This window comes from Neodiprion lecontei, chromosome 2 (genome assembly GCF_021901455.1).
Source record: "Neodiprion lecontei isolate iyNeoLeco1 chromosome 2, iyNeoLeco1.1, whole genome shotgun sequence".
Taxonomy (NCBI): Eukaryota; Metazoa; Arthropoda; class Insecta; order Hymenoptera; family Diprionidae; genus Neodiprion; species Neodiprion lecontei.
In genome coordinates, this window is record NC_060261.1 from 23,998,090 (window position 1) to 24,014,525 (window position 16,436).

Consider the following 16,436-nt stretch of genomic DNA (forward strand, 5'->3'; position numbering starts at 1 on the left):
AATTTAAACGTAAAATGGAAAAAAACACCGATAAATCAGAGTTACGCAAGTGCAGTAATAATTAAACAGGCCGAATAATTCAAATTTGAAGTAATGCGGATTCTCATTTAACCCTGTTATGAAACAACGTCGCACAACTTGAACTCTTCAGAGTTAAGGAAATTTTTTCTCAGTCAAACATTTTTCGATAACGTCATTTTTCTCGATCAGCAGGCACAATATTAATTATTTCTCACAGTTAAGTACGAACTTGGTGTTCTTTTACAAATAGGAAATCACAGACAGTTAAAAGTTAGTCCTATAAGGTGTCACTCAATCGGCGGTAAATTCCGTGCAATCCATTGGTTATATGACGAAAAAAACTTTTTTGCAACTTGATTTATTTTTCAATTATCACTGAAGTAATGTATAGACTTTTAGATTTATCAATTAATGAACATGTTTCCGATATTATGATCACTCGTGTTATTCATACTCGCACGCAATGGGTGGGGGTTGAGAAATCCCAAAGTGGAATCCTGAACTCGCATTTCTTGAGAGAAATCACTTTTTAACCCGGTATATCTCTGAAAGCTTTGATTCTTACGATTTTGTCAGTGCGTACATAAAAAATAACTAAAATGTAAACATTTCATTTGGAGTTATGATCGCGAATCGGGATCTTCCGTCAATCTTGCCAATCCGTGAAGAGTGTGAATAATTTTTAAATACATGCATCCACACATAATATTACTGGTGTGAATTTTTGCGTAAGGAATTGATCGAATGCGGCAACGTAACAGAGATACAAACAGTGGTGTATCAAATTTTACGTATAATACAAAATTGATTTGTAGCTGCGAATAATTTTCAGAAAATCGAAACTTATGATTCTCTATCGTTATTAAAAATTTATCTGTCGAAGGAAGCGAAATAATTTTTATGAAGTTTAAATTGTATACATACAGTTTCATGGTATTAATCTTGTTAGTGCGTATTTTTATAAATCCAAAATGATTTGAGGAAAGTCTGATTTCGGCTTTGACATTATTATTATAATTTTCTCTTCCGTGAGTTGAAAAACGTTTCTATACTGTACGGTAAACAGGAATCGGACCTCTACTATTACACCATATAGGTACTATAAGTAGGAAGAGTTTGGTTTTGATGATAATCTCTAATGTGTCAAGATTTACCGTTCTATCGTACATATTAAGACGGAAAATCGGACGTGACCTAAATGTTGAATACCGGGCTAAGCACATTGGTTTAACTGCCAACATCCGCAAGGCATAAACAGACAAACTATCGAACAAACCGAAAACGCATGAAAACATGTATAGAGTTTCCATAATTGATACAGAAAAAGAAACATTGGTTCGGGGGAATCTTGCATTAATCTACGAAAGAACAGTTTATACATTATATTTACCAGTGCAGATAACGCGTCACACAGGTTTGAAATCCGGCAACGCTTTAAAATAAATTTCCGGCGGGCTATGCGCAATTAGCGACCGACGCATTCCAGCCCACATCATTCGTGATAAGAATACCGGGACCACATGATCGTTCCGATTCTGGATTTCTATAATACAGACCGTCGACTACAGCCAATGGATCGACATCCCGACGCAACTTCTCCGTCTAAACAAACGAAGACATTGACTTATTTTTGTCAATATTTACAAATTCCTCTGTCTCTTAACAGAGGGTGCAAAACTTTGGAACTATCAAACTGCGAATTCGAGTGGTTTAATTGTTTGCCAGTAGTGAGTTGCCACCAGTTGTCAACTTGCGCAACACTTGAACGCATTGAAACGTGTTTGCGGTTTTCACAACCCAAGCGCCGCAGTTAAGCGGTTGGGTATTTTAATCACCACAGAGACGAGCGTCGTATTTCAAACGGTGTGCACCGCGGGACGAATATAAACATTGCGCGATTTCCGTATCAGGGTGTCCGATTCCAGTAAAATATTCCTTATCGTTGACCGACGCACGTCTCGTAATCGCACTGGATTCGCGGACAACAGCCGAATCAGTTTCTCAAAGGATAGGCGTGACGGCCGGTGAGAATCGTGTGGGCAAAACGCGGAAAAAGGAACAGAACGATAAAATATCGCTGCATGGGTAATAGCACAAGACGTTCTCCTTCGGCGTGGCGATCGCTTGTCGCTCGAGGTTAGTAACCCAGTTACCCAGTTCCGCGCCGTTCTCCGGCTGAGCAGCAGCAGCGAATTGCGCGCGTGTGATACAGAGTGTCAGTGTGATTCGATTATACCGGCGGGAAGGCGATTGACATCAGGGAAGACCGACATCTGCACGAAGGGTGGACTCGAAATGGGGCACGACAATGACATTGAGGAGCTGATGTTGCACATGGGAGACTTCGGCCGATACCAAGCATGGCAGTTCTTCCTCCACGTGATCTCCGCACTGACCGCCGGCATACACATGATGAGCCTCGTGATGGTGGCCGCGGTACCCGATCATCGCTGCGCGATACCCGGCATCGACACCGAGAACTTTACCGCCCCTTGGAACAGCACTGAGGTACTCGAGGCCATCCCGAAGAAGTCCGATGGTGTCCTCCACAACTGCCTGATCTTCGAACCTGGCAGAAACCTCACCGTAGAGTGCGACTCCTGGGTCTACGACAGGACCTACTACCAGTCCTCGCGAGCCATTGAGTGGGACCTTGTCTGCTCCCAGCGATGGATGGGAGCTCTGTCCCAGTGCGCGTACATGCTCGGCGTCTTCGCCGGGGCTGTATGCCTCGGCACAATGGCCGACAAGTACGGCAGAAAGATTATTTTTTACGTATCGGCGGTCGCGCAACTCGTTTTCGGCGTGACGGTCGCCCTCATTCCAGAGTACTACACCTTCCTCGTTGTCAGGTTTCTCTACGGTATATTCGGGTCGGCCGGTGCCTACATAACCGGGTTCGTACTGACTATGGAGATCGTCGGTCCCTCGAAACGGACGATATGTGGCGTGGCTTTTCAGGCGATTTTTGCCCTAGGCGTCATGCTCGTCGCGGCCTGGGGATCCTTGATCAAGGACAGGATGTGGCTGCAAATCGTCTACGGTCTCCACAGCGTGCTTCTGATCGGGCACTGGTGGCTCATCGACGAGTCTCCGCGGTGGTTGTGGGCTCAAGGACGGGTGAAGGAGGCCGTCGCGATAATAGAGCGGGGGCTTCGGATGAACGGAAACAACATGGACATCGACGTGGCGCGCTACGTCTCCCGAGCGAAAGCCTCTCAGAGGACGAAGGAGGAGCGGGAGTGCGGAGTCCTGGACTTGTTCAGGACCCCGAACCTCCGCAAGAAGTCGCTCAACATATGTCTGAACTGGTTCGCCAACTCGATAGCTTACTACGGACTGTCCCTGAGCACCGGGAACCTTCTGGGGAACCCGTTCCTCATGCTGTTTCTCTCGGGTCTCGTCGAGATCCCGAGTTACGTGATGATCGTCAACCTGATGGACCGGACCGGACGGCGAAGTCTGGTCAGCACCTTGATGATCCTTGGTGGTGTTTGCTCGATAGTGGCACCGTACATCCCGCGGGACGTCAACGGCGGTGTGTTTGTCGTGGTCGTCGGGATGCTCGGGAAGTTCCTGATCGCCGGCTCCTTTGCCATCACCTACAACTATTCCGCGGAATTGTTTCCTACGGTCCTAAGGAACACGGCGCTCGGTGTCGGCTCAATGAGCGCTCGTGTGAGTGGCGCCATGACGCCGATGATCATACTTCTCGACAGCCTCGACCCTAGAGTACCGTCGGTCATCTTTGGCTGCCTCGTTCTCGTCTCCGGATTTCTGGCGCTCTATCTCCCGGAGACGCTGGACCAGCCGATGCCTCAGACTTTGGAGGATGGCGAGACCTTCGGGGTCGGCGACACATGCTTCACCACGTGTTTCGGCTCTCGTTCCCGGGACAAGACGACCTATGACGTTGCGCTTCAGGATTCGGATCACAAGGAGAGCAGCAAGGACAACGCTGCCTAATATGGCGAACCGGATTCCGGCGCATAATGTTCGTTGCAACACGCGAAAAATTAACGATGCCCGCGAAAATTTGATCGCATTATTATTGTCAATCTGCAGTTTGGACGCGAAAATCATGGTAATTGGTGTTTATGCTGCTCTGTGTGTCGCCGGGAACGTTACCAGTGAATCTCGTATGCACGGATTACCGACAAAGTAATCTAAAAGAAACCTGCGACAAAGTGACCTGGTAAAAAATAACCGTTACATATATAACCTACAAATAGGAAGAAAATTGTAAATCAGATACGGTAATAATATTTATAGACACCTTCCACGTTTTTCGTACGGGATGGTGTGATGTGATTTCGGTTATGCCCCTGTCATACGGCCGCCGAGCTTATTCTAAACTGGGATATTTAACTTAGGATATATTATTGCATGTTACTATTTGCACGTTATATCGATCGCATATGCGTATAAACGCATATCTTCATACAATAAATAACCAGTCCATGCACATGTGCTGTTTGCGTCCGGAAACGCATTGTATATATTTCATTATTTTTCAGTAAGTCAGCGAACCAGCGACGAGGTCGGTGTTTTGCAATCTATTTACATATATGTATATACAATCCGATGGACTATAATAAGCAAGTGAAAGAAAGAGCTTCAAATGATTCTAACGATAAAACGCGTTCGATTTCGTACTTTTTCTGAGGTTATGATGTTTGAATAATTATCGTTGCTTTTATAACGGGCGCCTCTTGCGCGTTATGATCGATATAGAAATATATTTACATATACATACATATTTACACGTGTATCCATTTGCCAATATGATGTATATATATATGTATATATACGGTAAAGGCAATGGACTATGCTAAAGGTGGTTTTATTTTAAGTATAATGGTGCACCACAAACTCATATGAGTGAATACCTTTATTCTGCTAGTTTATTTTTCGTTAGAGTGATCAGTGCCGTGCGAAAGTTGATTACTTGATTCGGGTCTTTCATTTATACAGGTCTATTATAATTAACAATTCCACCCACATTCTCATCTGTATACATACCTGGTAATGGATTAGTATAGTCAGAATTGCGCAACTGCCATAATTTTACATAAGTAGGGTTACGGCATGTAAAAAGGAAATAAATTAAAGTTTCACAAGCAACGTGAATTATCTTATTAATCTTTCGTCATACTCCATCTATGTGCATGCCGTTTGTACTCATATTGAACACTGAGATTCTCAGTCATACTTTTTGTCGCGTTATCTTGGGTCTTACTTTTACGATTTACATATATCACATGTTTCTATATCTACGATTGTTAAAAAAAAAAAAAAAAATTCATGTTATCTATTGCTGCAGTGATATTGGACATTCAAGAATTATGTAAACAAATAAAGCGTTCGAAATTTCGTTTTCTTCTTTTCATGAAGCTTTTTTACCTTGAATATCTTCCAACGCAGCTCACGGAAAAAATAGTTCAGATATCTCATGCTCGCGTTATAAAGTGTTGACTCAATATCTTCGATAAAACTATTATTTTATGTAATTTTGTAATAGGAAATTGTGTAGATAAATAGCGGTTAGTCGTAAAGGAACATTAAGAATGTCTATTCCCTACCTGTAATGTTTATTTTTACAAAATATCAAATTTCTAACAAATCATAATTGTGTTCTCTATTTTCGAAAGTCAGACAAATTTCAAGCATTTGCCAAGCTAAACAGGTCAAGGATGATTTTCAGTTAAAAATACACAAAAATAACTGCAAACGAAAAGGTTTCGGAGCGTGTCGTCATCGTATCGATATACTTCGATTATATTACCCTACGTTGTATCTATAATTGATCACTGACTGAGACTTACAGGATTCGAAACCTAAAAATGATATTGAACCTATGTAACATATTTTGAATGACAGCGAGCCGACCTGTCAAGTTCTCCCCCCCCCCCCCCCCCCCCCCCGCCCTGCCCTGCCCCTACCTCTACTCCTGTACGTAGGTATAAATTTATGAAATAAATACACGTCACCCTATAATGAGAAGGGGAAATGATAATATATAGACCGTAACCCGGTTAAAATTGGCTAATCCTATGTGTACAGTGATTCTACGCGCATGACGCGGCACTATAATGTTACCATGCAGAGTAATTTATGTATATTTACCAACGAAATATCACAGACGTCAGTCCGCTGGAAAAATTATTTCATCTATCATGTGATATTTAAGGTAATGTAGTACTCCTACCCTTACGGACCGAGCAAATGTGGGAATAGGAACTCGTGTCAAAAAGCCACGCATTGTTGGTCATTTTTAAGATGAGTAACTTTCCTGAATTCCCTTACGATAGACCGATGCAACTTTGAAATTTAAACCCTTTCCGATCGTTTGTTCATTTAACATAAGAGAAAAAGGGTGTGTTTGCTCGGTCGTAAATTATTACGGTCGTATAATTGGCGCGTCGATAAATTATAGACTCCGGGCAACTCTATAGTTTTAGTTTTTGATCATTTTGGGTCTCATTATCATTCCAGTATCTTTTTTTATAACATATAGAATGTAGGTCCATAATTTGTTGATACTACATTTTTCACAACGTTTACTTTATTACCTTCAAATGTGGTATCAAGAAGTGAATTTCCTTTTGTCTATTTGCTGCTTTCTATGCGTATATGCGGGGCACTGTTTAACAAAAAGTCGTATAAAAAGGAGTATTATTTGTGACCAACTACAGCTAAAAAGAATTCATTATCACTTTCACTTATACTCGGGGCTTTCAGTATCCTCCGAGACCTCCTGTATAAAATCTATTTGTAGTGTGCGCTTATAGATTAGACATAGATAATTCATAATCACTTTCACTTATACTCGGGACTTTCAATTTTCTCCAAGACCTCGTGTATAAAATATATGTATAGTGTGCGGTTATAGATTACACATAGATAAACACAAAAAACTTTAACAACCCGTATTATTCAAAATTCTAATACCCCTGTAAGTCAATGCAATAAACTATTTTGGAATAGACGTCAGAATTAAACAAATGCATGAGTTTTCAGTGGTTTTACATATGATGCGATAGGATATGTAGGTTTCTGTAAACAATTACAGTTGAAATTTGGCGTTGAAGTGCGTTGACTTGTTTTTTCGTAAGCATGGTAGTTTGGTATACGAAAAGTGTGAACAACCCAGACGTTGACATAACTTGGAAAAACAGTTTCAGTGAAAAATAATCAGACAGCTGCATGCGGTGATAAATATGTAGAGGTGATACATGTAGATTATACATCATCTGTATTTGTTTAGGCAAGTAAAACTTTGAACTGTGAACAAAAAAATATTTACGGTAGTTAAAAAGATATTGCGTTTAATGAAATTGGCTTTTATTCGTATCCGGATGAAATGTTGGAGCAAAGATAATTCAAGTCTAGTTAGTCGTAATGAAACAACTGTTATTAGAAAATTATTCCAAGATAATCTTGCTCTTCGGAGTTTATGAAATTTTGAATAGATTGAAAAAAATTACTCTATTTCCGAAGAATGAATTCGTAAGCAAGTAATAAAAATCATCTGAAAAACGACGAACAGCAATAGCTAGGTCAGTTTGTTTTAACTAGACAGATATAACAATATTCATTTGACAAAACCACACTGAAAGAAATTTTATTGTAATATGTATTTGCTTTTCCCCATACATAAAAGTACAATAAAATATAGCATTTATACAATAGTGAGTAACGAAATGCACAACATTTATAACAATGTTTCAAAGATCATATAGTAATTCTTGCTTGTCAAGATAATATTAATATATATAGAAATATTATAATGTCCTATTATTCTAGGAATATTTATGATTGTACCTCGTTTGTCCCTAAAATGCTATGCGGCAACCAAATATTGCAATAAAATTTCTTTCAGTGTAGTTGGATTTCAAACTATCATTTTTCAAAAATCTGGAGCATAATTTTTTAATTTGCAAAATTTTGGATTGTTCTAATTTCATAAAAAATCATCGAAGCGAGAAAATTAAAATATGACCGATGTTTTCTAGCTACAGAATTGTAAGAAGCCTTATGTTTGGGAATAATTAATTTCGATCCAGAGACGTGGATGACATTGGTATTCTGCTAAAAATTAAGTTCTGTTTCTCTCAAAAGACTTTAATTTTGATCTGGTTGTTTTGCCGTCTCACCTCTGCTTTTCGATATATTTTAATGACTTGTACGAAATGGCACACCTTGTATAATGTTGTACTTCAACTCATCGCTGAGAAAAAACCTGAAATAATGTTTTGAAATAGTTCTTATTGTCTGACTAATTGCAATAATATATAGGGCATTTCGTGTCAATTTGACCAATGATTTTCTCTCACCATTTTGATTTGCTTTAGGATTTTTTACACGATTCTTCAATAGCAAAAAAGCATTACTGATATTCTTCACATTCTTTCTTACCGTTAAATTTTTATGATTTTCAAATCAATATAAAAATAGGCATTGTTTTCAAATCTTAAAAATCTTAGTTTTTATTACGATCATTCTGACATCGACCCGTGATGGGGTGATTTTTTGTTGATTTTTTTTTAGCACTTTAAAAATCTTGAAGAAACAAAACACCATATTTCTACCTTCCTGATATTCTAAAAAAATACTAAAAATTCTGTTTTCAACTCTGATTCGCTTGACGCAAGGACGCAGAATTTTCGGTAATTTTTAGAGAATTTTCTGAACATTGAAGCATGGTGTTTCGTTTGTTTAATATATTTAAAGTGTTAGGAAATATCCAAAGAAATCATTCCTTCACGGGCAGATGTCAGAATGATCGAGATGAAACTCAAGATTTTTGCGAATTGTTTGAGATTTTTAACAAATTCTAATTTTCACGTAGGTTTAAATCATCATAAAAAATGAACAGTTGCAGGAAAGAATCTGAAAAAATTCACGAGTGTTTTTTGTGATCAGAGAATCGTACGAAGAATCCTGAACCAAATGAAAAATGGTGAAGGAAAATCATTGGTCAAGTTTACATGGAGTGCCTCATACGTAATGCTATCTCAGTCGTATGATCCTTCAGATTGTCTAAAGAACACGAATTTTGAAACTGATGAATAAAGTCAATGATACGAGTGATAATTCTGCCTTTACGAAACTCACTTCAATTCATTAACCATCCTGTAATTAATGATACTTATGAAGATGAGACAAATGACTTTCATGGTATTAATTTGAATCTGAACATGACGATAAGTAAATGAAAATACGTCAATTTCTTCCACAAAAATTGGCACCATTGGAACTATTGGAAAATCTCCTCATAACGTCGAGACTTGGTTGTCAGTACCATTTTATCAACACATAACCCAAGTTGTTAATTTTAATGGAAACAAATCGTAATTTTTGAGGTTTAGAATTACTCAAGTCGTATAAATTAATGAAATCTTATCGATAATATACCTGTTCTACCATCTACATATAAGCGAAACGATCAACGCTCGACTGTCAGCCTGATTGCATTAGTTTGATTTTTTTCCACCTGATGACGCATTGCAAAGTGACAATTCCAATATTACAACGATAATTTCAAAGACACGTAAATTCTCACATCGAAGCAAGGTCAGGCGGCAGCATATGTATATTGGTATAAATAATACCAACATGCAGAAACTTAAACTGGTGACACTGGAGTTAACAGGTAGGCATGACTTACAAGAGATTATCAGAATATCGTCAAGTGGTATTTAGTGAGGTATTTCACGGAATGTATTTGACTATTTATTATTTATCACTACTTTTTCATTAGCGTGTCGCTTTTTTCAGCATTTTCTATAATTAGATCGAATGTAGCGAATTTTAGACATCATGGGTGTCTAAAATATCAGTGATTATTAACCCTTTCACGCATACATTTTCCTTTACATACGATTCAGTTATACATACAGGATGCTGTGTATAAATTTTGGCCGAATCGATTAGGGAACTTCTGTATTACAAACGATTCACATCGATTTACGGCAAAAACTACATTGTAAAAGCGAAGGAATTATTCCTAAAATTATCGTTGATAAATCTATGGAAAACGGTAAAACTTTTGTATTACAATTTTTTCCGTGAGTCAGATTTGAAGCTACGTGGATATAAAAAATCGTTGAATTGCTTGATTTTTGGACGGTTGTCACGAGGAAACGCTTAATCCACAAAAATTTAAAAGAAATCAAGGTTGATCTTTTCAATACGTACGTAAAGAATGCGGCGTAGTAAAAAATCGCAAAAACTCGTGAGGGGCTAGGGAATAAAGTTCAGAAATATGTCTTATGTTGTAAAGTGTAAGGATCTATGTCAGATTGTAAGAGTGCTTTTTTAGTGTTGTTTCCTGATCGCCCGGGATCGTATAATTTGTATTATTTTTAAAGTTTTGGATGTATCCAGCAATCTACTATTGTTGTTACTCGGTCAAAATAGTAACGACTTTGAAAATGTAAAGCAGGAGGTGCCATTAAAGCAATCGATAGTAATAAATTTGATCTTCATACAACATTTCTTGTATATGAAAAATTGTGTAACAGCAGTTTTCATGTATGATAATGTCCAGTTATTAACAATTTTAGAGAGAGATTATGCAGTATTTCACCGTCTTTTTGATGCCCAACGTGTATCCTTTGTTCAATTTTCACTAACTAGCTCATTATGTCTGGACAGGAGTTCTCTATAAATTATCTGAGACCATTTTTTCTTCAGTCGTTTGCAATTAATAATACAGCTATGGCACTCTCCGTAGTGGGCAAATCATTATTATTATTTAGAATACGTTTCAGGCGCTTTATGAAAATCTCATGTAAGAATAGAATGAGAATTTTATCCGCAGAACTTGGCTAAAACGATACACTTAACTCTATGTTTACAAAACGGTGAATAATGTGATTTCTTTGAAGCGGTTATGATAATTGCGGACTGTAACAATTGAATTTTGGAAGTTTTCAATTTTCATCTATTCAAGAGACTTTATTTAATTAAACGTAGCATGACTTTACCTGCAACTTTCGAATCATAATCATTAACTCCTTGATTATCAGTGTCACACCAGGGTGGTCTTTATTTAGGGTGATGTCGATTTATTTCAGGCCACGCCCAAAATCAACTTTATATTATTCAAAAACAAATCCCTAATTTTTTCAGATTTTTATCTCAGTTGTAACCCGTGCCTGTAAGAGGGTGGGTTTTTTCATTCAAAATACACGTGCTTCGAACACATTCTTAGCATATGTTTTATTGTAACAGTAATAATATTCTGAAAAATCAGGAAATCCTCTCTTTTACACGCACGGGTTAGAGTTGAGATAAAATGTGAATAAATTTTGAACTTTTTTTTTAATATAATTTAAATTTCATTTGTAGTACGGACTAAATAAGGACCACACTAGTGTCACACATATGGTGAAAAAAAGTTACATTACATCGGGAATTTCCTGTGAAGGGTCCCGATACAAACCATGTTTCGCCCGCAGATAGGCAACTAAAGTTACATCTGAGATACTGCGTGTAAGATGTAACTATGGTTGCCTTTCTGCCGGTGAAACGTCATTCCTATCGAGATCTTTCACCGGAAATTCCCAGTGTATAGGCATCTCGAAAACGCATTTATAATGTAACGATTTGGTCGTCCTTGGACTAGTATTCAACGGGCTTTCAAGTCACGACATCCGAATTTGGAAATGATATTATTAATATATGAAATGATGAATCCAAAATGGCGGGCTGGAATCCGAGAAGATATTGCATGCACCGTTTTGAATTTTGAAAATTTGACTCCCAATTTAAATTCAGCAACATCAAAAACATTAACACCAGAGTCCTCGCGTGAAATCTAGAAACTTTTATTCAGCGTGACTCGAACGAAGAACTCATTTTCCCCGGACTAACGATGAGCTGAACGCTACCTCTTCAAAATAAATACTACTCGATTTTATTCTGTTTTGACTAGAAGAAACTTTCCTGTTCAAGAATAACACGTTATATCAGAGATTGAAAATTTGAAATTTGAAAAACTGAAATTAAATTCGAAACCGACTGTTTTGAAGTTTTATTTACATATTTCGACTGGTATTTAATTAACTCAAACAGAATTCTACCTAGTGATTGGGCAATTGAAGCCAATCAGTGGGAAAGTTAAGGGCTTGTGCAAATTGATAATTTGATATACGAATTCACCTGCAGGGAAAAAAAAAAATAATTCGTCAGTGAGTAAAGCCATCAATTCTGCAGAAACTCGTCTGGCTGTAGTCACACGGAAAACTTCTTATCCACTTTGTGTCAAACCTGCTGCCTGGCCTAGTTTGGTAGGCTAGGCCATGTGACAGGACGTCGAGAGGAAAACGATCTTCAATCTAATCATTTTTGATCGTCGGCGTACTTTGACACGTATCGAATTTAAAAATTTTATGTAAAAGTATAAGTAATACTGTACACATTAGTCTTTAGCTGGCACCTTTATCTGGTGTAAGATTGCTGGCGCCTTGAGTTCGTTGATGACCCCAACCGAAAATTGCTTGCCATAATGAAGCAATTTAATTTCGTGACTTAATTTTTTTTGGGGGTATTCACTCAAGTGTCTTTTGTAAGATAAAAGAAGTTGCAGCAATATTTATTAATTTTAGGGTAGTAAAAAATTTGAAAAATGCAAAAAGTGAAAAAATGACGATTTTTTATAAAAAAATTAACAAGGTTTTCAATTTCTGACATTGATAGCTAAAACATTAGCTCGATACAGTCAAGCACTCTTGTTATGTTTTGTTAATCTAGATTCACAAACCTTGTGATGTCCAGCTTCATTAGCTTCGATGATCTGCTCGTATAAATTTCTCGTTCAGTTTGACTTAATCCGGAATTATGTTGTGGGTCGTGCTAACTATTACTATGTGTGATTGAAATAATTATTCGTACACAACATTTTGATTTAAATACAAATTTATTATCAATAAGATATTCTTGTAATCCATTTGGAGATTTGGTTTCACAATGATGTTGTTCACTTACTTGGTTATACTAAAGTTCGGAGGTTCTGAATATAAGCATTCAGTGATTTAGAATGATCTGATGATGTTTAATTTAGTTCTATATTTTCTGGTGTTTGAAGATGATTCTATGTTGCATCACTTTGGTTTCAAAAGTGAGAATTTTAGAAAGACTTCTGATTGGTCTCTTGCTACGTCAGTGCAAGACGATTGGTCTTGAAGAGGCCAATCGGTGCAGTGCTGACAATATAGTTAGTTGCAAGAATGCTTTTTATAGGAATGCAATTTTTTGGAAAAAATTCATGAATCGTGTGAACTAAACGAACGTTTATGTACGCTTCTCTGGTTACATTACACTCGACATGCAGGGCGTTGACTTTCAGTATAGCCACCGGTAATTCAAATTTATTAGTAATGTTACTCGCCATCTGCACTGCTTTAAATCCCAATAATCGTCCAAAGGAATCCCTCGGTCTAAAGTCCACCATTTAATTGCATGTAAGTTCACTATTCAACTTGTTGGCTTGCAGAGTGAGCATAATGTCTTTCGGCAGTGCCTTATACAGAAAACTTTCAATATCTCCAATTTCATAGCTTTCCGTGGATATTGTGACGACTTCCCGGTCAGCATTCGACCGCGTTATGTGAAATTCATCGCAGCCCGCTTCAGTATTGGGCATCGAATTGAATGTTAGCAATTCAATGAGTTCAAGAACATAGTTTTTCGTTGATGACAACTCGATTGGGGGGAAATGTTGCGCCTCCAGCAGGGAGGATGCGCCTGATAACGTTAACGTAAAAGAATCAGCCGTGGCTAATGCTTTGATCACGCGGCGTCACCCTTTTCATAGTCGTCCACTGAGGAATTTGAGACATAAGTGACCACGCAAATCACAGTATTATATTCCTGATATGTCTTATGATTGTATTGTACACTAAAAACACCGAGATCTTTCATTAAATCTTCGGGTGGTTTTAAATCACCAAAACTGTCGAAATAAACGACCTGCTCACCATTTTTCTTGTCTGCAACCCAATGTGTTCCAGGGCCACTCATATCATCAAGATTAATCATTTCCGACTCATGCTTTTTCGGCCCCGATTTTGGTCGATCGGTTTCGCATGTAAACGCCGCCAAAAAGGTAAAATTTTCATGTCTGGCGTATTTGTGTAAATCAACATCGACAAGAGCTTGGTATGACAGATTTATTAGTTCTTTGCAGGTCGTAAGTATAAACCCATACATTTTAGGTAGGGTTTCAGGTATAATCCTTTATCCAAAGCAATCGTCTCCATTGTACTCATTAAGAGCTTCAGTTACACCTGCATCGCCACTAGCTAGAGCCCCCGTAGTCATTAGACTGGTCAGAACTGGAATGAGGAAGGGTAGGACACTGTTGACTTTATCAGGTAGCGGTATAATGCGAGGTACGCGTATTTTCTTTTGAGCGAGTTTGGCCGTTGAACGGGTGCCTGACAGCGCTGTCACAACAGCTTTACAATCAGGCTGCATTGTTTCCTTCCCAGCCTTAAGAACGAAATCGAAGCTAATTGCCCTCATCCACCGTTTAGTCTACAAGCTCGTTAAACAACACTTAGCATTTGTTTGCACTTTTCCATTCATACTTTTGGCGCCAAGTTCCAATCGCTTTTCCATTAAAACCATACCGTGTTTAGCTTTAGCTTTCATTGTGTTAGTGACCCCCCAGAATACGGTTTTTTCACTCATATCAGCGTCTTTAGCTAATTGTAAGATACGATTTTACGCCTTCTCGATGAGCACTTTATCGGCTTGATTTCCTGTAGCAATATTATTTTGATTCTTTCAGTATGCAATATCGGGTTTTTAGATGCAGCGACCAACAGATTCATGCCAGGATTACCACGAGCCAACCTATTTGCCGATTTGGTATCGGGTCCGCAGTACTGATACCCAGACATGTATAATTCAGCAGGGAGATGACTGATGATTTTATTCAGCAGATCTTTACCACATTTCATGCATGTGCATATCGTCATGGTCAAGCAACAACCGACTACATTTCTATAAAGGGGGTAAATTTATACGTAAACATCTTAGTCCTCGTTGTCGTCTCAATCGAGCATCATGAAATTTCAAAATCAAACGAATAAATTACCTGTTGCAAACTTCGACAAAATACTTCAGCGTGCTAAATAGAAAAAGAAACACCACGGTAAATGACTAGCAAATACCGTGAGAGCAATTTTTCTATGGTCCATCAAATTGTAGTAAGACTAACGCCCTCCTCTCGCTTATCGCTCACAGCAATGGATTGATTCGAAAATGGCTACGTCTATTAAAATCATTCATATATCCAAAGTATCAATTTTTGCAAAAGTTACTACAAGCCCGTGCAGGGTGTGGGTTATTGTTCTGCATTTGGTGAAAAAGAGGAGGTTGTGAAACCTGACGATGCACATCCTGATTCCATTATGATTTTCGATGGTGTAGCGTGTGAGAAGCAAGATCATATCAGAGCATTTTTTTATTTTTTTTTAAATAAGTGTTTATTGTTTTCAGGTACATATCTTTTAGTATAAAAGCTACAACGAACAAACAAAGAAAGCTTATAATTAGTCAGAGCATACTTCAGCATGGGTAGGCATCGGGATGTCGATAGTTTTTTATCTGAGCCTGACGTCTGTATGCGCGTATTTCAAAACACCTTGTGCGTGACAATGCGAACTTATTGGTATTCTTTCGCCAGGATGAAATGAATCTGAAACACATTTACAACGATTACGTAAACACCGACATGACCTGTCAGTAATTCAAAGATTTATGCTCGGCATGCTGGATTGACGGAAAATATAGTTTTGTCGCTATTGGCAACGACAGCGAGATCGATGGGGGAAGATACAGGAAGGGTCTTGACTGCTTGATAAGCATAAATTAGCGCAAACTCGTACAGTTTCGCTACAACAAGTAAGGCGTCAAGATGGATGGCACCAATATTCGTAAACACGGCGATGTTTTGAGCTAAATATTGAAAGCTAGTGATGCGGTACATCCGAAGCACAAAATGATGAGGTCGGACAGGGATGCGTCTAAGCAGGATATGGGGGAAATATTTAAGCCTCAAGCAACACCGTTGCGAGAATTGGTTGGTACCTCAAAGCAGCAGATTAAACACGAAATCAAAACAGAACTGTCAGATATTACTATGAAAGAAGAAAAACTTGACGATGATGATGATGATGATGATGATGATGATGATGATGATGATGATAATAAGGATGACGAAGAGGACGAAGATATGGGTGACGGGGATTTCATGGATCCGGCAGAAAAAATATCTGCACCGGATGATATTAGTACTGCAAGTACACCAATGAAGAAAATAAATAACCCTGTGACGCAGTATTTGAAAATGTTCGCTACGAAAAAATAGAATGATCTAGAGAACATTATATGGTGTTCGA

The 16,436-nt window shown here is 38.3% G+C and overlaps 1 protein-coding gene across 1 annotated transcript; it reads left to right on the plus strand.

Annotated features, from left to right (window-relative positions):
- Positions 1-1,032: 1,032 nt before the first annotated feature.
- Positions 1,033-5,381, plus strand: LOC107224285 (organic cation transporter protein). Its single transcript, XM_015664281.2, has one exon. The coding sequence runs from the start codon at positions 2,317-2,319 to the stop codon at positions 3,985-3,987; it is 1,671 nt and encodes a 556-aa protein (XP_015519767.2). The 5' UTR covers positions 1,033-2,316; the 3' UTR covers positions 3,988-5,381.
- The last annotated feature ends 11,055 nt before the right edge of the window (positions 5,382-16,436 follow it).